This window comes from Pieris brassicae, chromosome Z (genome assembly GCF_905147105.1).
Source record: "Pieris brassicae chromosome Z, ilPieBrab1.1, whole genome shotgun sequence".
Taxonomy (NCBI): Eukaryota; Metazoa; Arthropoda; class Insecta; order Lepidoptera; family Pieridae; genus Pieris; species Pieris brassicae.
In genome coordinates, this window is record NC_059680.1 from 1,868,621 (window position 1) to 1,895,468 (window position 26,848).

The 26,848-nt window shown below is 33.8% G+C and overlaps 1 protein-coding gene across 4 annotated transcripts in view; it reads right to left on the minus strand.

Moving 5' to 3' along the window:
• Positions 1–17,152: 17,152 nt before the first annotated feature.
• Positions 17,153–26,848, minus strand: part of LOC123719014 (WD repeat-containing protein 7-like) — a 135,169-nt gene continuing 125,473 nt past the window's right edge. For all 4 annotated transcript variants that reach the window (XM_045676107.1, XM_045676110.1, XM_045676108.1 and 1 more), the window contains 12 exons: positions 25,879–26,025; positions 25,418–25,560; positions 25,040–25,151; positions 24,835–24,961; positions 23,590–23,731; positions 22,178–22,234; positions 20,745–20,930; positions 20,371–20,497; positions 19,778–19,955; positions 19,420–19,546; positions 18,835–19,005; positions 17,153–17,956 (listed from right to left, as the gene is read on the minus strand). In XM_045676107.1, coding sequence (XP_045532063.1) covers positions 17,784–17,956; positions 18,835–19,005; positions 19,420–19,546; positions 19,778–19,955; positions 20,371–20,497; positions 20,745–20,930; positions 22,178–22,234; positions 23,590–23,731; positions 24,835–24,961; positions 25,040–25,151; positions 25,418–25,560; positions 25,879–26,025 — 1,690 coding nt within the window. In that variant the 3' untranslated portion in view covers positions 17,153–17,783. The remainder of the gene's footprint in view (positions 17,957–18,834; positions 19,006–19,419; positions 19,547–19,777; positions 19,956–20,370; positions 20,498–20,744; positions 20,931–22,177; positions 22,235–23,589; positions 23,732–24,834; positions 24,962–25,039; positions 25,152–25,417; positions 25,561–25,878; positions 26,026–26,848) is intronic.

Genomic DNA, 26,848 nt, shown 5'->3' on the forward strand with positions numbered 1-26,848 from the left:
TCCTGTAATTAAATGTAAAGAAAATAGAATAATAGCATTCTCGCTTATCATTATGTAATTAAAAAACGAAAAAAAACTGCTACGCGAAACAAATTTGTTTCGCGAGAGTAAGCATTTAGTTTTTTAGACCTTTTGGTCTATGCCTAGATAGAAAGTACATACTCAACCCATAAGTTGTAGTTACAAATAGGTTGTATTTATTATGCACTACATATATTATGTAGAAGAATTAGGTAAAAGGGAAAGTCTTAAGATAATTCAATTGAATTAGTTTAACTGATGTGTGTTTGAATAAGAATCAGAAACTTTTTCCCTTTTAAATGGTAGAAATATACTTAGCTAACCTAAACGAAACTGAAATATTTCTTATTTGAATCTAATTTTAACTAACTTCAAATTTGGCTTGCGACCTGACCTGACCTGACCGAAGGACTGAAGACTTTCAAATCGTTCCTCTTGCATTGTCATTACAATTGTTTGATTTACATGGGTTTAAAATTCGGTAGTTGTGGAATAAAAAGTTTAAGAATCTAACAAAAACATAATTAAATGCATAATATGCCTAATAAGTACGCAAGTATAACTTCCAATAACAATACCAACTTCGATTTTGACTTTTGTACCGCGATAATTTAAAATATTATATTTTAGACTATTAGTCGATTAGTTTCACCTGTCTGTAATTATGTAGGATGCTCATAATTGCTCTCCTGGCGTTAAGCACGAACCAATCTCGTAAGCGTAGAAACGTATGTTTGTTCAGCAAATTTGTCAGAAACTAATATTCATATCGAGATGATTATTTATAATTTAATTCATTGATATGAAAGGGCCTATACTTTCAACAAATTCTATTAATCCTAATATACTAGCTTTGTCTTACGACTAATATTTTAAAAGTGTAAGCGCAGAAAAATATCGGTCCTCGCCAACCGCTACAAATGAGCTAATCCTTTACTTTATTTGGTAAACAGTTCGTTGAATAGATATGTGCAAAACATTCATATGATCGAAATGTGTTTTTAACGGTTTACGGTTTAATATACTTCGAAGAAGTGACGGACTGTCTGTCTGTATATATTATTGCACCTAAGAGTGGCCAATACTGCCGGGGGGCTTTTTCTAGGGTTGAAGCCCACGTTAGGAAGCGGGGACGGAGCTTCTTAAACCTTTTCATGAGCTGTTTATATTGAGTTCATGAGAAGGTGCATAAGGTTACTTGTAAATATAATAATTGTGATTTTAGAATTTAATTAATATGATATAATTTTTATATTAGGTTAAAATATTTGTATTTAATATAGTAGATAAACTTGCAGAAAATACCAACAAAAAAAAATACAAAAAAATGGTTATGTATATATAATTATGATTGAATGTTTCATGATTATTTACACCTTAACTTCTACTATAGGCAGTTGGAGGTATTTATAAGATTGCTCGTAATTTCTACGGAGTATATTTTTCTTTAGGAAACGTTTATGATTAACATTGTTTAGAACAAAAAAAAAAACAAATTTTAACTAAATACTACGAAAGTGTCGACTTTGTCAGAACTAAAAAAATATGTTTAATATTTATAAAACTCAATCAACTATATGTCAGTGTTCGTATGAAAATAATTCCAATTCAATTATACGACCGCCGCTGTCTATTGTAAATGAACGTGTATGAATAAGCGCATTATACCCAAATTCATTAAAGTTATTTTAAATATATAATATATGCAGTGGTGGTCGTACAATTAAAAACGCTACCAACGATTTTTGACATTAAGATACTTCACGACAAACGTTTTTCTTTTTAAATTATTTCTTTCAACGATTAATAATTTATAAGAAAAGCAATATACCTCAATCCCATTACACAAGTGCAGTTTCAATAGTAAATACATTATAGACAAACATTTACATCAGTTTAAAGGTATTTCAACTAATTAGAAACAATTGTTATTTCGTTAAATAGATGTTAGCCACAGCCTTCCAATAGTTGTAATTAATATTTAGTGGCGGATCCTTAATTTTCATTTTCATATTATTCCATGTGGATTGAATTCCATGCTTCAACAAAATAAAAGAAATCCGTTACTGTAGTAATTTTTGTCCCTATTCAGTTTCATCTGATTTAAATATAGTTCAATTAATTTATAATATTATGACGCCCAGTGTAACGATTGTACTTAGTTGTAATTTTACTCAAATCACATACATTGTATAATTTATAAAATAAATACAAAAGATTTCTATAGTGACTAAGTCACCCTTGTTAAGTCACTGTCTGACGTTCCACACTTGTTTCTTAATTCACCACCACGCACGAAAAGTTTGATTGCATAGTTGCGAAACGTTACCACTCACCGTGTTGCGTAAATGGGAGATGATCGACAAGTCACAATCGAGTAATGTTCAAAGATTCCTTTTTTTTAAAGTAACCGCGTTAAATCTGCGTTTGGGCAATAGCTGTGTGCCAAGAGAAAAACTACGAGCTACAATAACATACCACTACAATGAAAGGAATTGATTTACGTTACATTTTTAAAATATTATGTATAGTAATGTTATTTTGACATTAATTAATATTGTAAACGTAAATAAAAATTCAAATCTTATAATAACATCATTCAGACACTGTAAGTTACAATAGATTTGTAAGAAGAATGAAATACTCAACACTAGTTAAATATAAGATTAACACCAAAGAATCACCAAAAATGTTTAAAAAAAATTACCAAGCACCACTCGATAAACTGAAGTACGGGTTGCGGTGTATGTGATTCTTTACAACTGCCAATGTCAGTATCATTCATTATACATAAACGAACTTAACCAGTTTAGTAAAGATCTTTATAATTTATTTCGTACGTATGAATTATATTTGACAAACTACAAATATACCAAAGATAAAAAAAAAATCATTCAAACCTTTACAAAAATCAATTAAAATAATTACATATAACTATCTTTCAATCATGCTTATATGTACATAATAGGCATATAGCATCGCTTAAGAATTTGTATAAAGTTTAAAAAACTGTGATATGCTATTTTAATTCGTTACTGTAAATTTAGCGATTGTAAATTATAGTAATTTTGGCCCCTATTACGTTTCACCGAATTTAAGTATAGTTCAATTAATTTATAATATTTTGACGCCCATTCTAACAATTGTACATAAAAAGCTTCTGCAAAAAACTACCTTATAATGAAATGTTTAAAAAAAATAAAAATAGCAGTCTCGCTTGCCGCTATCCAATTTGAAAAATGAAAAAAAAATAAAAAAGCTTGCTTCGCAAAAAAAAACTCGCTTCGCGAAAATAAGCATTTTTAGGGGAGTAGATTAAGTTAGGATTGAGGAGGACTCTTCGTAGTGTTTATGGAAGGGGTTCACTATGGGGGGCGAGGCTGGGTCTCTCTACCAAGTTTAATGAGACATAAACGCACAATTATTTTATTACGATATATATCGCAAAATAAATATTCAAGGTTTTCAACGCGATATATCGTGCATATCCTCAAATGCATGTTTTTGTTTTTAGTAAATAAATATATTTATATGTGACTATATACATATATACATTTATATATTACTTAACGTATATCTAATTCTCATTAAAATTGCTAATAGATAGGAATAGGTTAATGAATAGACAGAAAGTGTATTAAAAACTTGTGGTAAAAAGTGCATAAAACGTTCCTGTAATTAAATGTAAAGAAAATAGAATAATAGCATTCTCGCTTATCATTATGTAATTAAAAAACGAAAAAAAACTGCTACGCGAAACAAATTTGTTTCGCGAGAATAAGTATTTAATTTTTTAGACCTTTTGGTCTATGCCTAGATAGAAAGTACATACTCAACCCATAAGTTGTAGTTACAAATAGGTTGTATTTATTATGCACTACATATATTATGTAGAAGAATTAGGTAAAAGGGAAAGTCTTAAGATAATTCAATTGAATTAGTTTAACTGATGTGTGTTTGAATAAGAATCAGAAACTTTTTCCCTTTTAAATGGTAGAAATATACTTAGCTAACCTAAACGAAACTGAAATATTTCTTATTTGAATCTAATTTTAACTAACTTCAAATTTGGCTTGCGACCTGACCTGACCTGACCGAAGGACTGAAGACTTTCAAATCGTTCCTCTTGCATTGTCATTACAATTGTTTGATTTACATGGGTTTAAAATTCGGTAGTTGTGGAATAAAAAGTTTAAGAATCTAACAAAAACATAATTAAATGCATAATATGCCTAATAAGTACGCAAGTATAACTCCCAATAACAATACCAACTTCGATTTTGACTTTTGTACCGCGATAATTTAAAATATTATATTTTAGACTATTAGTCGATTAGTTTCACCTGTCTGTAATAATGTAGGATGCTCATAATTGCTCTCCTGGCGTTAAGCACGAACCAATCTCGTAAGCGTAGAAACGTATGTTTGTTCAGCAAATTTGTCAGAAACTAATATTCATATCGAGATGATTATTTATAATTTAATCTTAACACATTCAACAAATTCTATTAATCCTAATATACTAGCTTTGTCTTACGACTAATATTTTAAAAGTGTAAGCGCAGAAAAATATCGGTCCTCGCCAACCGCTACAAATGAGCTAATCCTTTACTTTATTTGGTAAACAGTTCGTTGAATAGATATGTGCAAAACATTCATATGATCGAAATGTGTTTTTAACGGTTTACGGTTTAATATACTTCGAAGAAGTGACGGACTGTCTGTCTGTATATATTATTGCACCTAAGAGTGGCCAATACTGCCGGGGGGCTTTTTCTAGGGTTGAAGCCCACGTTAGGAAGCGGGGACGGAGCTTCTTAAACCTTTTCATGAGCTGTTTATATTGAGTTCATGAGAAGGTGCATAAGGTTACTTGTAAATATAATAATTGTGATTTTAGAATTTAATTAATATGATATAATTTTTATATTAGGTTAAAATATTTGTATTTAATATAGTAGATAAACTTACAGAAAATACCAAAAAAAAATGCAAAAAAATGGTTATGTATATATAATTATGATTGAATGTTTCATGATTATTTACACCTTAACTTCTACTATAGGCAGTTGGAGGTATTTATAAGATTGCTCGTAATTTCTACGGAGTATATTTTTCTTTAGGAAACGTTTATGATTAACATTGTTTAGAACAAAAAAAAAACAAATTTTAACTAAATACTACGAAAGTGTCGACTTTGTCAGAACTAAAAAAATATGTTTAATATTTATAAAACTCAATCAACTATATGTCAGTGTTCGTATGAAAATAATTCCAATTCAATTATACGACCGCCGCTGTCTATTGTAAATGAACGTGTATGAATAAGCGCATTATACCCAAATTCATTAAAGTTATTTTAAATATATAATATATACAGTGGTGGTCGTACAATTAAAAACGCTACCAACGATTTTTGACATTAAGATACTTCACGACAAACGTTTTTCTTTTTAAATTATTTTGTTCCGCGATTAATAATTTATAAGAAAAGCAATATACCTCAATCCCATTACACAAGTGCAGTTTCAATAGTATATATGTTATAGACAAACATTTACATCAGTTTAAAGGTATTTCAACTAATTAGAAACAATTGTTATTAACGAAATAGATGTTAGCCACAGCCTTCCAATAGTTATAATTAATATTTAGTGGCGGATCCTTAATTTTCATTTTCATATTATTCCATGTGGATTGAATTCCATGCTTCAACAAAATAAAAGAAATCCGTTACTGTAGTAATTTTTGTCCCTATTCAGTTTCATCTGATTTAAATATAGTTCAATTAATTTATAATATTATGACGCCCAGTGTAACGATTGTACTTAGTTGTAATTTTACTCAAATCACATACATTGTATAATTTATAAAATAAATACAAAAGATTTCTATCGTGACTAAGTCACCCTTGTTAAGTCACTGTCTGACGTTCCACACTTGTTTCTTAATTCACCACCACGCACGAAAAGTTTGATTGCATAGTTGCGAAACGTTACCACTCACCGTGTTGCGTAAATGGGAGATGATCGACAAGTCACAATCGAGTAATGTTCAAAGATTCCTTTTTTTTAAAGTAACCGCGTTAAATCTGCGTTTGCGCAATAGCTGTGTGCCAAGAGAAAAACTACGAGCTACAATAACATACCACTTCAATGAAAGGAATTGATTTACGTTACATTTTAAAAATATTATGTATAGTAATGTTATTTTGACATTAATTAATATTGTAAACGTAAATAAAAATTCAAATCTTATAATAACATCATTCAGACACTGTAAGTTACAATAGATTTGTAAGAAGAATAAAATACTCAATACTAGTTAAATATGAGATTATCACCAAAGAATCACCGAAAATGTTAAAAAAATATTACCAAGCACCACTCGATAAACTGAAGTACGGGTTGCGGTGTATGTAATTCTTTACAACTGCCAATGTCAGTATCATTCATTATACATAAACGAACTTAACCAGTTTAGTAAAGATCTTTATAATTTATTTCGTACGTATGAATTATATTTGACAAACTACAAATATACCAAAGATAAAAAAAAATCATTCAAACATTTACAAAAATAATTACATATAACTATCTTTCAATCATGCTTATATGTACATAATAGGGATATAGCATCGCTTTAGAATTTATCTAAAGTTTCAAAAACTGTGATATGCTATTTTAATCCGTTACTGTAAATTTAGCGATTGTAAATTATAGTAATTTTGGCCCCTATTAAGTTTCACCTAATTTAAGTATAGTTCAATTAATTTATAATATTTTGACGCCCATTCTAACAATTGTACATAAAAAGCTTCTGCAAAAAACTAACTTATAATGAAATGTTTAAAAAAAATAAAAATAGCAGTCTCTCTTGCCGCTATCCAATTTGAAAAATGAAAAAAAAATAAAAAAGCTTGCTTCGCAAAAAAAAACTCGCTTCGCGAAAATAAGCATTTGTAGGGGAGTAGATTAAGTTAGGATTGAGGAGGACTCTTCGTAGTGTTTATGGAAGGGGTTCACTATGGGGGGCAGGGTTGGGGTTCTCTACCAAGTTTAATGAGACATAAACGCACAATTATTTTATTACGATATATATCGCAAAATAAATATTCAAGGTTTTCAACGCGATATATCGTGCATATCCTCAAATGCATGTTTTTGTTTTTAATAAATAAATATATTTATATGTGACTATATATTACTTAACGTATATCTAATTCTCATTAAAATTGCTAATAGATAGGAATAGGTTAATGAATAGACAGAAAGTGTATTAAAAACTTGTGGTAAAAAGTGCATAAAACGTTCCTGTAATTAAATGTAAAGAAAATAGAATAATAGCATTCTCGCTTATCATTATGTAATTAAAAAACGAAAAAAAACTGCTACGCGAAACAAATTTGTTTCGCGAGAATAAGCATTTAATTTTTTAGACCTTTTGGTCTATGCCTAGATAGAAAGTACATACTCAACCCATAAGTTGTAGTTACAAATAGGTTGTATTTATTATGCACTACATATATTATGTAGAAGAATTAGGTAAAAGGGAAAGTCTTAAGATAATTCAATTGATTTAGTTTAACTGATGTATGCTTGAATAAGAATCAGAAACTTTTTCCCTTTTAAATGGTAGAAATATACTTAGCTAACCTAAACGAAACTGAAATATTTCTTATTTGAATCTAATTTTAATTAACTTCAAATTTGGCTTGCGACCTGACCTGACCTGACCGAAGGACTGAAGACTTTCAAATCGTTCCTCTTGCATTGTCATTACAATTGTTTGATTTACATGGGTTTAAAATTCGATAGTTGTGGAATAAAAAGTTTAAGAATCTAACAAAAACATAATTAAATACATAATATGCCTAATAACTACGCCAGTATAACTCCCAATAACAATACCAACTTCGATTTTGACTTTTGTACCGCGATAATTTAAAATATTATATTTTAGACTATTAGTCGATTAGTTTCACCTGTCTGTAATTATGTAGGATGCTCATAATTGCTCTCCTGGCGTTAAGCACGAACCAATCTCGTAAGCGTATATACGTATGTTTGTTCAGCAAATTTGTCAGAAACTAATATTCATATCGAGATGATTATTTATAATTTAATTCATTGATATGAAAGGGCCTATACTTTCAACAAATTCTATTAATCCTAATATACTAGCTTTGTCTTACGACTAATATTTTAAAAGTGTAAGCGCAGAAAAATATCGGTCCTCGCCAACCGCTACAAATGAGCTAATCCTTTACTTTATTTGGTAAACAGTTCGTTGAATAGATATGTGCAAAACATTCATATGATCGAAATGTGTTTTTAACGGTTTACGGTTTAATATACTTCGAAGAAGTGACGGACTGTCTGTCTGTATATATTATTGCACCTAAGAGTGGCCAATACTGCCGGGGGGCTTTTTCTAGGGTTGAAGCCCACGTTAGGAAGCGGGGACGGAGCTTCTTAAACCTTTTCATGAGCTGTTTATATTGAGTTCATGAGAAGGTGCATAAGGTTACTTGTAAATATAATAATTGTGATTTTAGAATTTAATTAATATGATATAATTTATATATTAGGTTAAAATATTTGTATTTAATATTGTAGATAAACTTACAGAAAATACCAAAAAAAAATACAAAAAAAATGGTTATGTATATATAATTATGATTGAATGTTTCATGATTATTTACACCTTAACTTCTACTATAGGCAGTTGGAGGTATTTATAAGATTGCTCGTAATTTCTACGGAGTATATTTTTCTTTAGGAAGCGTTTATGATTTACATTGTTTAGAAAAAAAACAAATTTTATCTAAATACTACGGTTTTGACTTGTCAATCATCTCCCAATTACGCAACACGGTGAGTCGTAACGTTTCGCAACTATACAATCAAACTTTTCGTACGAGGTGGTGAATTAAAAAACAACTGTGGAACGTCAGACAGTGCCGTAATAAGGGTGAATTCGTCACGATATAAATATTTTTTAAATATTTTTATAAATTATATAATGTATGTGAGTGATTTGAGTAAAATTATATATCATTGCGTTTTATTCATCGAAAAAAAGGTTATCACTATTGTACTAGGTGTTCATGTGACCTAGTCCCTGCTTTACGTGGGTTTAAAATTCGTTAAATGTACCAAAATACCTTAAGAATCTTATGTACGTGTGTGATTTGAGTCAAATTATATACCATTGTGTTTTATTCATCGAAAAAAGGTTATCACTTGTACTAGGTGTTCATGTGACCTAGTCCCTGTTTTACATGGGTTTAAAATTCGGTAGTTGTACAAAGAAAATAAACATAATTAAATTATTTATATTCCTAATAAGTACGCATGTATAACTCCCATTAACAACACCAACATCGATCACATTGTTCCGCGAAAATATGGAGTCTGACCTCAGTCAGTTCGTGGTTTCCGTCTCTCTCACTTTTGCAATGCGTAAGAGAGACAGAAAGTTTGTCTTTAGAGCGCCCATAAGAACTGTGCTTCTATCTTTGGATAGCGTGAACTGACCACAGACGTTAAAATCATTGTTTATTATTTCTATTCAGGGGCGGATCAAAGAGTCAATGTAAAGAGCTGTATTTTTTTAGCTTTTCCACTTTATGAATTTGTCAATATCATTATCACTCATTAAATAAGGTCGAGAGTTTTTAAATGTTTATGACAGTTTAACTATACAGTATGGTTTTGTGTAGAAAGTATTAATTACATTTTGTAATGATTTGATTGATAGTTTGGAAAGTTATTCTAAAAATGTACTTTGTTCGAAACCCTCTAAAGAGGCAGAAATGTCAAAAATGGGGTTCTTTTATTACCGTACCTATTCGACATCTTTATAAGGGGCGGCAACTTTTCAACAAATTGTGGGATCTTTTATTACCTTGTGCCAATAAAATTAGATAACTGTCAAATGTTTAAAAATGCTCTCAAATCGTGTGTAAATTAGATATTGTAGATTTTCTATGGCTGTCCGTTTTATTTTTAAATAGTCTAAGAGGCGTTTTTATAAACCCTTTTTGTTTATGAAGTTATTATATTCATTGCGAGAAGTTGAATTTCGAATTGTGTATGGAATGCCTATTTCGAAATTTGGAACAATATGATGACGTCATCCTTTTCGGATTTAATTGAATTCGTTAAGTCATATGAAACATTGTAAGTTTTAAGCTTCACTGTTCCATATTCAAAATATCATTTTCAGTTTGGAGTATTTGTGACAAATTTGAAAATGGAACTTTATTTAAGCGAGTCAGAGTAAATCTGGATTCGAATTTCGAATTGATTTTTGTTCTAAAATTGAATAGAGCGTTTAGAATTTGAAATGTTTCAGCATTTGAGAGAAAGTTTGTAATGTAAAGTTTGGAATTTGTGAAGAAATGTTATTTTTGACGTTGCACACGTTTTTGTTGAATGTTGACGAAATACCATATTACGTAAGTTATTATTTAGTTTTTTTTACAGGATTATTCCTTAAAACATATTTAGTCACTCTTAGTACTTGTATATGTAGATACGGAGAGGATTGGGCATCGACCTTTGAAATTTATTGGTTTTAAACCGATTGATTCGAATTGATTGAGCTAATTTTCTAGAAGTTAAGCCTTGTACCAGAGGTCTTTGCCCAATCTCTTGCAATAGGCAAGAAATAGAGTAAGAGTAAGAGTTAAGAAGAGATGTTATTTTGGAAATGTTTTAAGATTATAATAATGTTGGTTTGTATTGGATTGTGACGGTGGTTTGAAAAGTGTAATGAGGGTAGACTTGCGTTTCTGTTTTATTGTCTCTGCTGGAAGGTACATACACATTATTTATAGGAATGGGGATCGGCCTTCTGTGCCTGACCCTTTGATTTGACAATTTTATTATATTGTACGTCTCAAACGGTGTTCTAACACCCCGTGCCTTGGGTGTGAACGCCTCCATCCTATTGTAACGCGCGACGTCAGACTTCAAAATCGCCTAAGTGAAAAATTAAAGATGAAAAAGGGACCCTCATTTTGACAGTTGTAACATTTTTGAAACTACCGTCAAAAACGTGATAATATCAGGGAATGGTGCTAAATGATGGATATTGTATAGCAGTTGTGAGGTCATTTTTAAGTTGGTGTGTGGCGCCTGATCACTATCGTAATTAACTTACGGGCATCGGTTTTCTTTGAGTCGGTTAAAAAGTAAACAGCGTTTATAAATCTTATGGAGAATCGTTGCACTGCACTTTTGCGGTCCGCTTGCGGTGACCACAGTATTGCTACATGACGTCATATGAATTGTTTTATGTTCAGTGGTCAGGCCCAAATGTCTTAATTGTGATAGTTTAAAATCGTTGTTTACATTAAGATTGCGTGTCTTTAGTTAAATGTCTATTGTCTATGTGCAATATGGTTTCCATAACGATCTCGCAACTCGAAGGAAATGTGTTAAGATTTGAACTACAATAAATGTGTGGTTTGTGATATTTGTTTTATTTACCCTACGACCTCAGGCAGCTCATGTCGCCTTCCCTCCCTAAAAAAATGTCAAAGTGCAGAATAAACAAACTACCACGCGAGCAGGTGTGGTACCACCGGGACGCTCCGGCACCCGGGTATGGACGCACAGGCTGCTCATCGTATTCTGAGAGGGGGCAACTCTGTGCTGTACCTATTCATAAAATGCCGGCTGGCGAGCCATTTGGCAGCATTTAGAGTGTCTATGAGCGGCAGCCTCGCTTAACATCAGATGAGCCTCCTTCACGCCCCTGTTCTATAAAAAATCAATAGCGTAAAAGTGATTTATTAAATCAATTTTTTCGTAAAATCATAAATCCTTTAACAGGCAGGCATTCAAATATATACAATACCATTGAAACAATCCAAACGCGTTACCTTAGAAAGGTTTGTAATCATCTACACTTGCTCGTTTGGACTATTTCCAGGTAATAAACAAAGTAAAAAAAAGCTATTGCAAATAACTTTTATTAGTTTTACATTATAAGAGTTTAATGAATAAATATAAAACAATAAAAAAAAAATCTTATTCGAAGTGGTCTCCATACAATATAGTCCTCTAAACGTTGGAGCACGTAGACGCTCGCACTCTTTCCTTGGGAAAATTCTTCACTGCCAATCGTACGCAATGTGTTAGGGACTCTTAATTATCATGTCGTTTAGAGCAAGCCGTACTCTGTAAAACCGAGCATAAAATATAATCCAGCGGAATAACATCGGGACTAGACGATAGCCAGTCTTCAACTCTGATGAAGTCCGAAACGTTCGTTTTCAACCAAGACTGCGTAGACCGAGCTTTATGACTCGGCGTCAAGTGTTGCTGGAAGGACCATTCTTGGTTATTCAACATGCTGTTAAGGAACTTCACAACCTTCTCAAGAATGGTAATCCTCTCTGTCTCTTTTACTTTGTAAACTCACTCAAAATGATCTTAATCTGTTAAATGATTGGTTTCAGTCAAATCTTTTAACTGTTTACATTACAAAAACAAATTATGTTAATTTTGCAGCAAAAAATAATAAATTCGAACATAAGTTAGACGGAAAACTACTTGAACGAAAACCTAAAGAATAATATCGCGGACCTATTTTGTATAGTAAACTAACTTGGAAGCCACAAGTAGAAAAAAAAGAACTTAAAATAAACCACCAGGTCCCAGGTTTCGTCCCGGTGGTACCACCCACTCACAAGGGCTCTACGAAATATAACAAATTGTCTCCCTGGTTAAGCCTCATATCGATTACCTCATTGAAATGTGGGATACCGCAGCGAATACTAATACAGATCCAATTCAAAGAGTTTAGAATAGATTAGGAAAACATTTATTTAACTATAAATTTCGGACACCAGCTGTAAAGATATACGAAGAAACAAAAATAATGTATACATAACAAACGTCCCTACATATACATACGCGTGTATTAGGATACGTAAAATATTAAATAAGACAATTAATTTCAATATAACATTTACAAAACAACAAACACGAAAGATTAACTTAAGAGGTGGTAGTTACTTGGTGACCCGCCCTTCTAGAATGAAGAAGAAATTTGGAGTTTGAGGGTGTTACAATTTATAATAAGTTACCACCAGTTATAAAAGGAGACCAAAGTTATGCCCGGTTTAAAAAGCTACAAAAAATTCACACAATTCATACATACAAACAAATAAGTCATTAAATACACACATATATATTTATTAACAAAAATAATATAATACACCCTCTGTATTATATTATTAAGTATAACAAAAGCAAATAAAACCCAATACATAAAATGTTTTATAACACATGTTTATACCCAAAATATATAAAGAGAATAATAAACTAAAAATAAATACAGTAGAACCCGTTTAAGACGATCACGCTTAATACGATTTTCGCGTTATACGCCAGTTTCTGGAACTTCAGACTTATTTTCATACATTTCTTAACGCTTAATACGATTTCTCGTAAAATACGCCACTTTATGCCAGTTTCTGGAACTTCAGACTTATTTTCATACATTTCTTAACGCTTAATACGATTTCTCGTAAAATACGCCACTTTATGCCAGTTTCTGGAACTTCAGACTTATTTTCATACATTTCTTAACGCTTAATACGATTTTCGCGTAATACGCCAGTTTCTGGAACTTCAGACTTATTTTCATACATTTCTTAACGCTTAATACGATTTTCGCGTAATACGCCAGTTTCTGGAACTTCAGACTTATTTTCATACATTTCTTAACGCTTAATACGATTTCTCGTAAAATACGCCACTTTATGCCAGTTTCTGGAACTTCAGACTTATTTTCATACATTTCTTAACGCTTAATACGATTTCTCGTAAAATACGCCACTTTATGCCAGTTTCTGGAACTTCAGACTTATTTTCATACATTTCTTAACGCTTAATACGATTTTCGCGTTATACGCCAGTTTCTGGAACTTCAGACTTATTTTCATACATTTCTTAACGCTTAATACGATTTCTCGTAAAATACGCCACTTTATGCCAGTTTCTGGAACTTCAGACTTATTTTCATACATTTCTTAACGCTTAATACGATTTTCGCGTAATACGCCAGTTTCTGGAACTTCAGACTTATTTTCATACATTTCTTAACGCTTAATACGATTTTCGCGTTATACGCCAGTTTCTGGAACTTCAGTCATATTTTCATACATTTCTTAACGCTTAATACGATTTTCGCGTTATACGCCAGTTTCTGGAACTTCAGACTTATTTTCATACATTTCTTAACGCTTAATACGATTTTCGCGTTATACGCCAGTTTCTGGAACTTCAGACTTATTTTTATACATTTCTTAACGCTTAATACGATTTTCGCGTTATGCGCCAGTTTCTGGAACTTCAGACTTATTTTCATACATTTCTTAACGCTTAATACGATTTTCGCGTTATACGCCAGTTTCTGGAACTTCAGACTTATTTTCATACATTTCTTAACGCTTAATACGATTTTCGCGTAATACGCCAGTTTCTGGAACTTCAGACTTATTTTCATACATTTCCTAACGCTTAATACGATTCGTCATCGAGAGGTCTAACCGAGGGCTCCCAGAAATCGCACTACAAAAGTTGACTTATTTTGAAATTATTTTAATTGCTAATGCATTAAAATCTTTCTGTCAAACCAAAATAAGTGAATATTCTAAATAATGTAAATATAATTACACTACGTATTTAATGTTCTTTATAAATGTATATTTTAATACCTATATATAACATAATTAGAACATAATACATAATAATATGTAGTACGTATTATTTTCCAAATCCCGCATAATACGCTTTCTCGCTTAAGACGCGTTTTTGGTAGGGTCGCTGAGAAATTGTCTTAAGCGGGTTTTACTGTAGTCTTATAATAAATATAAACATCCTATATCAGACTAAGCCATTCGAACATCTGTTTTGCGTCCTGTATTGTTTTGTTATCATACGTACATCTGTGCGCTGTAATTATAAATCTTAGTTTTACGTATTGTCTCTCAGTAAGAGAGTTATGTATGCAATTCTTATGAGAAATAAAGTCATTCTAAAACCTAAACCTATCTTGATACAGTTGTTGTTGTATCCCTTTTTCACAAAAATATGGCTCCGTCAGTCCTTCATACCATCAACCCCACCAAACAATCACTGAAGTCGGATAATGCACATTGCACTCTGTCAACTAATCGGGAAGCTTTCTTAGAGCTATGATCATAAACACGGTCATTTTGTTCGTTAAAATCTTGCTCAATTGTAAAAATATCTCATCCGTAAACATAGATTTTCTGTGTCCCCTTTTTGCGTACCGCATAATCGTAGTCGACTTTTCTACAATAAAGTACTTTGGGATAATAGAATTCAAACCTAGGACAACTGCGTGCCATAACAAAGACGGTGAAATTGTAAATGACCTCAATGGTGTACTGAAAAGATGGGCCGAGCACTTCTGTGAACTGCTAAATGGAACTACTACCAATGCAAATATTACACCTGTCCAAGATGACTCGACACTTGACACTAAGCGGAGAGATCACGAATTCTTACCAACGGCTGAAGAACAGGTCCCCAGGATACGATGGTATACCGTGAATGTATGAGTATATAGATGTGTGTGTGCGTATCATTCACTCTATATTTGAGAATTGTTATAAGCGTATCGTTATTTTATCCTTGATAGTTCGAAATTTATATTCTAATGTAATTGATGTGTAAGTGTATACAGGCAAAAAAAACGTGTTTTGAGACTTTTATCAACGCGTCCTGAGTTTTTTTTGGACATGCAGATATCCAGATAGTTAAGAAAGGCTAATCTTGACTGCCAGAGTGGAGAACGAGACCTCGACGCCAATCCCTAACCCGCTGGATCAATCAAGTAAAGGCTCTTATAGTTTTTACCGTCACCCTGACGCAGAGGCTTGACGAAGACGGGAGGAAGTTGTACAGCGCCACTAATCAGATATTCAGAAATGAGTGCGAATGAAGAAGATGTATTCCATTTTTGGCTATATGTTTTTTGTGTAATCCACGGGAAATACCTGTAAAAATTCATAATGTAGCATTTACAAAGGTGAATCAAAATTTGTAGATATAATCTGTGTATTCATATAATCTAATAACTACTGGGACGCTTTGTACATCCGGGATACCTCATATCTAAAACATCCCTGAAGTCTTTGAGATTCTATAACCTCGTATAGACGAAAGAGAAAACACCCATTATAAGTACCAAACCCCAACGATTTGACCTTCCAATCAAGTTAATAACATCTTGATCTTTGTTCAGATTTCAGTTTCAACATCAACCAACTATTTACACAGATCACGTGTTCCAAATCTTAACAGCTGAAGATGCGCAATACACGAACAGCTCACTAGAATAATATCATGTAGATATGTGTAATTATTAATTAAGATAATGTGTTTGAATAATAAATCAAATTTGAATAATGCTATGCGTATTCATTTCTCGCTTCCTCTCTAAGTAGAGAAGCCCTTCACCACCCTCCCACTGCCTTGAACCTCTGATCCCACCAGGGTCACCACCGTCACCTTAGGTCTCTTGGTGCAGACATCCCGTACTCATTTATATATTCACTATTTATGTGTTAGGGTAAATCTGAAGGGCTTAGGGATCCGAAGGGTTGTTAGGTTCTTACATCTCACCCTATCATATATTTAGTTATCTAGTTCAGCTAATACATACACACATTACATGTACAATACAGATACTCCTGACATTCAATACATATAAAGATTAAACACACATTTCACAGCCCCCTAGCTAGCAAGCTGTACAATGTTATTCGACAGACTTGGCCCTCATCTACTTCCTGCTCAGACCTCAAGAGAATGCTCGCTGTGCAGAAATTTTGCGCTGGCGAAGAGGTGATCGCCGAAATTGAAGCCTATTTTGAGGTATAACAATCGTAGTTAAAATGGTATCGCTCGCGAAGGCGTTACAAAAATCAAATTCTATCGGGAAATGTATTTTTTCTATGTTAGTCTACGAATTTTTCAGCCCACTTGTTATCTGTATTTGTTATATAAATGCCAAAACGCTTCTTTCATACTTACCTGTCAGGGTCACGCTCAGTCGAAATAAAACTCAAATTAACTAAGATACACTTTATTAAACATTTCTAAACATTAAACAAGAACATTACAAGTATAGAGATTAATATAAATAAACAATGCAGAGTCCTATGTATCTGTTTCATGAGGCAAGTAATGAGCAATCTTTGCCTTATTGGCTCCAATTCCTCGCGATATTTTCTTTAACGAGCGACTGTTAATAGCAAAAGTCGGTCGAACCTTAGGGATAGGATAGCACGCTCATGTCACTAGGCCAATCTTAAATAACCGTATTAAAAAACGTTTAATAAACAATTTTATTTATTGATTATATTTTAATGGCCATCAAAAGTATTTTAAGCTATTTAAGCTTATATTAAGAATAACATACTAACACGTTAACAATTACTATAGGTAACTTTGAATAATTAAATTATGAATTCATAAATTACACAATAATAACATGACAGTTAATACTGAAGGAATAATTTAATAAAAACAAACAATCGTTATCATTAAAGCACGAATCATTAGAAATTTTATAAAACAACCATTCAAGCATGAATAATTACAAATTTAATAAAATAATTATTATCATTAAAACACGAATCATTACAATTTTAATAAGACAATCATTATAGTTACATCACGAATAGTTATTAATGAATCATTTACGTGGAATTAAATATTGAATCGTGTTTCGGATCCGTCAGCCAGCATCAGTGTAACAGATCGTGATGAGCTCCAAACGAGACGAGCCAATCTTGCTGGATTCAGCCGAGTCACGTCCGCCATTGGCGCTGTACTATAACATTTTACGCAACGCGTTTGAGCAGCCCCCAAACCAAACATACCTGAAACATCCAGTCGAGTTTGTTTGATTGAATTAATTTAAGTGTACTGTTTCTAGAGGTTTTTCTACGTTTAACCTGGATTAATAAAACTGACATTTGCGTCCGTATATAGGCAAGTTTAATGTATTTATAGCTTGATATAGGTAAGAAATTTCCAGAATTTCCATATAGGTATTTATTTAATTCAATTTAGAACATTTTTGTCAAACATATTCTTTGGTACAAGTGCGCATATTGTTCATTTGACTCGTTCGGTTGTTTACGAATTGACTTCAAACATTGCCCGAAGTGGGATGGTGGAGACGAAGTCAATATAATCCATAATTCCGCTCATTCCTTTGTTAAACACTTTGAAGTTAAAGTCCATGAAGTGAATTTTAGTTAACCAAGTCTCCAAGATATTGGAGTGTTTAATATTAAGACATATTAATTTAATTTATAACAGCGGCGCTAGAACCTTTTTAGGTTTGTGCCTCATATAGGCGAGTAACTGTTCAGCCTCCTTTGCCACACGCTGTCGTGTTGAGACTGTACTGTTTCTAGAGGTTTTTCTACGTTTAACCTGGATTATTAAGCCGGTTTCCTCGCGATGTGTTTTTCGTGCTAGCGAGTTTTAAATGCACATTAAAAATACGTTCGTGCTTGGGTTTGAACCCCAGGGATGAGAGGTGCACTGGAGTTTTTTCTCATTTATACAATTTCTAATAAAACATAAATATACTTTTTGGGTGTTTTGATAGCTAGATGTTTAAATACCTAATACAACAAACTGTTTTTATATTAATATAATTATAATATGTGACTTAGACAGCATTTTTAGTCGTGAATTATAATTACGTAAATTTTATTACAAACTAGCGCTTAAATCTAAAACTTACCAGCGCTGGTCTGCCAGAAAGACAGCCTGTTGTCGGACGTGGCATAGGAGACCAGATACCTCCCGTCTGGGCTAAAGGCACAGGCCGTGACAGGGCCAGTGTGAGCTGCCAGAGACTGGCATCTTCCCGCCCGCAACTCGTATATCGCGAGTTGACCTGTATGGCTACCCACTGTGGAAGACAAAAATATTTTTTTTACGGATTTTATATATGTATATAAGTAAATAATTAATAAAAAAAACTAAGACGCAACAACCTCTTAGGTCTGGATCTCTTTTAAACTGTTTCATGCGGCAAGTAGGTGATCAGCCTTTGCCTGATTGGGTCTAATGTATTGCGATGTTCTAGTTCTTGACCTACTCGGTATGGCCATAGGGCCATAATCCCACTTGATGTTAAGTAAGATGCGGCCTATTAAAGCATATTTAAGGGGCTAGCAGTTCCACTCTATTGCTATAAACAACGGCGAATATCCAGGGTGATTTTAGAAGAACGTTGTTGAAAAGAGGATTACGGAACTGAATCAGCGCCATCTATCGGAAACTGACGCGACTATGAACGATGAAAGCAAATAATGACAATTACCTGCAATCCGCCTGGTAGCAGGGCAGTGCGAGACCTGGTTGTATCGACAAATGGCTGGGAACACCTCGTTGAGCCCTTTGCTCTTCAAATGAGATTGGTCCACACAGTGTAAGATTATATCCATTACCTGGAACATAATTTGAAAGCAATATGTTATGTTTATTACAATCGGTATTAGTGAGAGAATATCAAGTAGAAATCCTATGGAAATGGTTTTTTTAATATATGATGTAATTCAAAAATAACGTGGCTAAAAGAATTTTCAAAATCGCTTCAGTAGATCACCCTCTACATCCCCACAAACTTTACTTATAAAATTATTTTAAAATAAAGCAAACTTTTCAAGAATTTAACCCACCTCGACCAAGAGCGGTGCCACCTCATGATGCATCCGGTCAATGAGCAGTTCAATACCCCTGAGCACCTCGGCCCTGCCCCTCTGCAGCGCCAGGGCTGCAGCCGGAGGGGGAGCACCGGAGGGAGCGGAGGCGCAGCGGGCAACCTCGCGAGCCATCGTAGTTATGAAGGCTGCGGGGCTGTCCATTATTCAACATTAATCAATCAATCATTAAATCATTTTCATTATTCAATTAATGAATAATTAAAATAAAATAAGTGGTTTCGTCCAGAAGTACAAAGGTTGTGTAATACAAACAAAAACTTGGCGATTAAAAAGAGTGGCGGAGAGTTTATTGTCAGTTCTTTTCTTCCGCTGTATACCCTTGATTTGAGAGCTGGCAGTAAAAGTAAAATTAGAAGCATTTTATATACATTTCTGTTTTTGACGTTCATAAGTGTGCATAGTGTTACCTATATGAATAAATGATTTTTGACTTTGACTTGACTTTGAAGCAAAGTTGAACACAGGGGAAACTTTGATGATATTCTCCTCTTGTTAGTCGAAGTTTCAAGTATGATTTTCTAAATACATTTCATATATATGGAACATACCGAGCAGTAGCGATGAGAGTAAGGGCGTGCCTTGCAGTGCGGCAAGAGTCGGCCTGAGCTGTCAACGGAAGGCCATACGTCATGGACGGGACCAGTTTATCGGCGTCCGAGCACATTTCCAGAAGCCCTGCATTTATAACAGGACTAACTTCAAAAGAGATTTTCATTAGTAGATTTGTCGCCTAATACCTTTAAAACCCCATCCATTTTTAGACCACACCAAATATACGTTAACATTAAAAACACCTATCCAATTCCATACCACAAAATCATCTTAACAAACTTACCCATCGTATTCCATACCACAACAACTGTAGCTTAACTTTAAAAACACCCATCCAAATTTAGACCACAACAAATGGCGCTTAACTCACCCAATAGCACATGGCTAACGTCCAAATACGGCTCCCATACAGCGAAGCCCCGCCCCAAGAGGTCGACGGCTGCGCGTCGCAAGGGCGTATGAGCGGGGAGACGAGCGGATCCGGGCGCAAGGAGCAGGTGCGTCAATGCCAACGCTGTCAAGCGCGCCAGGTTATTCGAAGCGCTTAATGTGAAGCCTGACCACCAAAAAAATATAAATAAATAACAATTTATAGACTACATCATTTATGTAATAGATAATATCAACAGTGTCCAGCGTTGTTCTAGCGTTTTCCACGTGAGACTCTCTTCCCTGAGGTCATAGGTTTGATCTCCGGCGCACCAATGGCCTGAAAACAGCATGCTTAAGACTCAATAAGTAGACGGCGTGTGTCAGGCACATAAGGTTGATCACCTTTTTTCCAATTAGAAACGATCACGAAACAGAAACAGATATCTGAGGCCTAGACCTAAATCGTTGTAGCGCCATTGGTATATATAGAAACAATCCATTAGTCAAGATTCTCGTGTATTCTAACACGAGCTGAAGGTATAGACTAAAGAGTCACCAAATCTTAATATATTTAATTTGTAGAATTTGCATAGGTACTGAATTCATAAATCGTGCAGTTATTTCACTCCTGCCGGGCCCGTTGTACCCAGAAGGCTTTGACTATTCAGTATAACTACATCAGGTTGCTATTGGGCTTGCCACAGATCCGAGATAATGGGTTTAATGCCATCATCCAGAAATGGCATCCTTTATGTATCGTGTTAAGTACCAATGGTATCTTGATCGTGTTCACAAGAGCACGGATATCTTAAAACGTTGTTGTGCTGTCCATGCGCTATACGAGTCATTTTGGTTTGTTTACTAACCAATACTAACAACTGAGACCGAAATGGTATGATGTCCATGCGCTATACGAGTCATTTTGGTTTGTTTACTAACCAATACTAACAACTGAGACCGAAATGGTATGATGTCCATGCACTATACGAGTCTTTTTGGTTTGTTTACTAACCAATACTAACAACTAAGACCGAAATGGTATGCTGTCCATGCACTATACGAGTCTTTTTGGTTTGTTTACTAACCAATACTAACAACTAAGACGAAATTGCTAATAACTCTAACAAAACTTCATATACATAGATATAATTAAAATTATATAATTTATTTATTACAAGTTATGTGTTACAAACAGTTTAGTACAAACAAATGTATCCGAAATATTTTGTTATTAAAGTGGAATATTTTTAAGAAAAACAATGTATGTTACCAGGGATTATGTAAATGGCATAGACAATATACCAATGCTAATATAGCCAAATAAGTATCGCAATACAGCGAAGTGAGGCCAGCATAGAGACCAAACTTTTTAAATTTGTATTTATCAATATCTACGATTCCATTTCGGTTTCTATCAATATCAATCTTTACCTTCCACGATGGAACTCTTTCTGCTGTCAGCATCTTTGCGTCTCTTGTTGCCTGCACCTAAAATACGGGAGAATTTAATACATTTTCCGACCAACACCTTGAATATCTCGGTGTGTTAATTGTCATATTTAAATGACACATATTTCCGACCTAAACTCCAAGAAGTTATAACTTATTAAACTAATTTGAGACCGTTTTGTGTCATGTGACTGTAATAAAAATGTATTTATTATTTACAATTTAACTCCATAACGCTTAAAGACATATTTTTAAACCCTAATTACATATCCTAAGGAAGATCGCTGATGTCGCAGCACGTGTCTGGTCAACTTGCCGGCTTCAGCATTTAACGCGTTTTATAAATTTTAATACAATAAAATATGTTTGCAATATATTCGTATCTAGCATCGATTACGGATGTAGTTTTTGTAATTTGATTATAATTTTATTAATAAAGTAGTAATATAATTATTGTTTTTTTTTTGGAGTCCGTGCTGTCGAATTCGTAATTCCCTCAAAAACACTTTATATAATATCAAATAGTTTTACTTGTAAATTAACTAAACTATTAAGGAAATCGCTTGTTAGCGATAAACCCGCTTTGTTAGACTACATTCTGATTACATTAATTGTCCTCCCAACAAAGAGTTGAGTTAAATTAATTATTATATTGAACTATAACTCGTCTTAAAGTCACGTTTAACACAGATAATAAATTTTTCATATGTTTATATATATGTTAGGGAATGATCCGATTACCAGGAAGTGTTCTGATCCAGTCAATTCGTTCGTTCTATTTTATTCTTACTTTTGCTAATAATTGAAAACAAACAAATAGTATTACTTTTAAAATTAATTATTTAATTTGATTTATTATTATTGAATTAATTCCTAGTTTAAACAAGAGACTTAACGAATAAAAGTACGACTATTGTTCGTACCAATCAGAGCAGGTTCGGGGAAACGCGATAGTTATTTTTGAGGATTCGGTAAAATATGGTAGCCAAGTGGTTCTAAGAGTTGTTCGAGTTGGTTCTAAGAGATATTTACTAGGCTAGTGTCGTTTGAAGTGTTAAAACGAAAATTTCTATCTATAATCATGTCTTTTGTGTTCACATTATACCTATATAACGCTCACTAAACCCGCTAATAATAACTGTGCGTGTGTATGTCACTGAACTCCTCTTAAACAGTTGGATCGAATTGAATGATTTTTTGTTTAGATTCCGACAAATAAGTGCAGTCGGTATCTAGGTTATTTATCTATACAGCAAATAAACAAGAATATATAAATCCTTCGTGCATGTGTAAACATTAAACAACTGAACGACTGGACAGATTTTGATGATTTTTTTTACATTATCAGATATTATTGTTTTAATGTAAGACGTGTAATGTTTTATATGAACTACCTTCGCTGGTTATATCTTGTCCAAACTCAGCACCGATAACTCCCAAAAGGACAACTGCGGTTGTCTGCTTCCTTTTCAGTTCTGCGATAGAAGATGGCTTACGCACAATCTCTTCTTCTTCCTCTTCAAACTCCTCTTCTGGCTGTAAAATATTAATCCATTTTTTGGAGAATGTGTTATACAGGGTGTTTGCTTTAAATGTGATTACGTAATACTTGAACGGCCCCTTTTATAAAACAAAGTCAAGTCGAAGTTTGCACAAAAAATGAAGTACCATTTTCCATTCGGCCTAAAAGCGCCATATTTGTATGCTACAAGCCATTGAATATTTTTTCAACACGGTCAAAAAGTTGGATGAAATAATGGAACTTCACAGGGTTTATAAATTTATTCTAATCGTGGCAATTTATTTAAAAAAAGTTTGTTTTTAAGTCCTGCCCAGTTTCAACATGGCGTTGTATGGTACACCCTCTACACCATCCTATCTATTGTAAGTGAAGTTTGTGGAGTTGTAGAGGATGATCTACTGAAGCGATTACGTTAAATCTTTCACCAAAGAAATCAACGTTATTTGTATAATAGATACACGTATATTAATCAGATGAAAATAATATTTCGTCGAAGAAAAATTATTGATGAACATAGCTTACGAAAGCTGCATTAATATATGTTCTTGCCTACAAAATATGAGGTCTATTATGAGAACAAGTGAAACCCGAAAATACTTTACGGAATCAATTGCGGTTTTAGAATGATTCATGAGGAAGGTTTAGTTATGTAGAATATCTTCCTCATGAAACATTTCAGTTTACGGGCGACAGTGGCCCGTGTGAAGCTGGATATGTATAACTTTATAGAACGCTTTTGTTATGACAAAAATACTAGATAAAAATTTAAACATTAGATATTAAACAAAACACATTTTTGTACAACAAACATACTTGATACTATTGGAATTTTTTGAAGTGTTTTTTTTAGGTCTGGGCCTCAGAGTTCTGTGTCTGATTCATGATTATTTGTGAATTTTATAGGCGAAATAGCTGGTCGGCTTTCTATGCCTGACACACGCTGCCGCCTTGGTTCTAAGACAAGCCGGTCTCCTCACGATGTTTTGCTTCGTACGAGCAAGTGTTAAATGCGGACATAGATAGAAAGTCCATTGGTGCACTACTGGGGATCGAACCTACGACCTCAAGCTAAAGCCACTAGGCCAACACTGTTATTATATTTTTTTTTAATACTCACGTCTTTAACAATCTTCTCGGCCGGTTCCTTCTGGGCTGCCTGTGGATTTATGCTTTCCGTATGTGTGTATAGGGGTAAATATTGGGCCCAATTGTCGACCAACGCTTTACGACCTTTCGGTCCCAACCTTAAAGGAGTGAAGGCAAAATTATTTTTTTCTCATTACAAAATTGGGTAAAAATAAATCTTTAATTCTATTTTAAACCTGGCAAGTTCGGCGAGAAGTAGCGCCTGAGCAGCATCACGAACTTCCAGGCAGTGGTGCTGCCACCTGCGCGCTAGCATCTCCACTTGAGGCCTCTTGAAGTTCTTTGCACCTTAGAAGAAAAAAATTGATTTGAAATACTGAAAAAACACTGAAAATGTACCGACACATATCCCAACAATATCTGAAATGTTTGATGAAACCTACCTTGGGTCATAGCTAATAGCAGAGAAATTTGTGGATAACCTGTGTCAGTCAGTGTAAGGAATCTGGAAGCCTCGGGGAAACAAATGACTTTCAAAAATAAATTATCAATTCTATGGCTTTGTCATAAAGAGAAACACAGGACGTAGTTATCTTCCATCATCATCTACTCACCTGCAGCCACCACCTTGTCCGGCAAAAGCACACAGTGCAGCGTGGCCAACAGAGACCAGCCCTGCTTGATGTGAGCTTGTTGGGCTGCGATCTGTTCCTCTCGCTCCTCATCACCACCCCACGATGACGTACGGGTTGTTGGTCTGGAATAACAGCAGTCGTGATGACTAAAATTGGTGAAAAAAGAAATTTCCAACATCCGCCCAAAGGGGGATGGTCGAGTCGGAACATAAATTTAAACGCACGGGCTTTCATGTCTATATTAAAGCTTTTTGAACTTTATCTAATTTAACTTTATTTAACCAATTTCTATAAAGTTGCATATAGTATATCATTTTTCGAAAAATAAGGTCATAAAGAAGTTTCACTTCGTACGTGTGTACACTAGTATACGCATAGATTTTTATTATTATTTACATAACGCTTTTATACAGGTTGCTCAATTTAAGTTCATATTCTACCTGTGCATTCGTCTAGCGACTTCCTGTTCCGGCACAAAGCTGGCATTACTCATAGACATGAGGGTGTTCGCCAACGCGACAATAGACAAAAGATGATTCGTCGTCAATGTTGTGCTCAGTTCCCAGTGCAGCTTTGAGCTGAAAAGCCTGAAAATATATATGTATTTTTTAACACTTCGTATACATAAATATAGTACAATTAACATAATTAAATAAAAAGGTTGCCCTCCTTTTTGATTGACTCCTTCCTGACTGGCGGCCATAACGCTTTCGAGCGATCTCTTCCAGGCATCAGTGGAAACAGGGAAAAAGTGCATATGAATCACGATAATTTTAGATTAGTTTCAGATCCGTTAGTACGGATAACTATCCGTACAACTGTACGGTAGAGATTTAAAGGAGCAAAGCGGATAGGGACGGAATGTGAATTCCACTTCAGAGACTTCAAAAGATTGGCCAAGAAAGGAAGTGTTACGAGATGGGATTTCATGGATATAGTTTTCGGAAGAAGCCTATATTATCTTAATTGCCTATAGGCTTACCACCTCACGTGCCAAGAGAATCATAAAATGTCTACCTTTTACCGCGTTGGCTTTCGATTAATAAACGTGCGCTACAAGCCCGTATCTAACCCTGAAATTTCAACTGTTTCTGTGATCTCTTTTTAGACAAGGAGGTGTTCAATACCGGTTTCTCCACGATGTTTGCCTTCGCACAAGCAAGTGAATCGAACCTACGACCCCACAAAAGATCTTCAGATAATATACACTAAATTCCCTAGATACGATATCTATAGTGTAGCGCACAATTTCAATTCCATATCCTATTAAAGGAAACTAAGAAAACCACAAAACAGGAGAAAATAAGGAGTAAGGTAGTCTTACTGGTAAAAGCAGGTTCCTCCAGAAAATCCAGGCGTAAATAATCTAAAGATTTTTTGTTAACACTGTATTAATGAGACAGTACATCT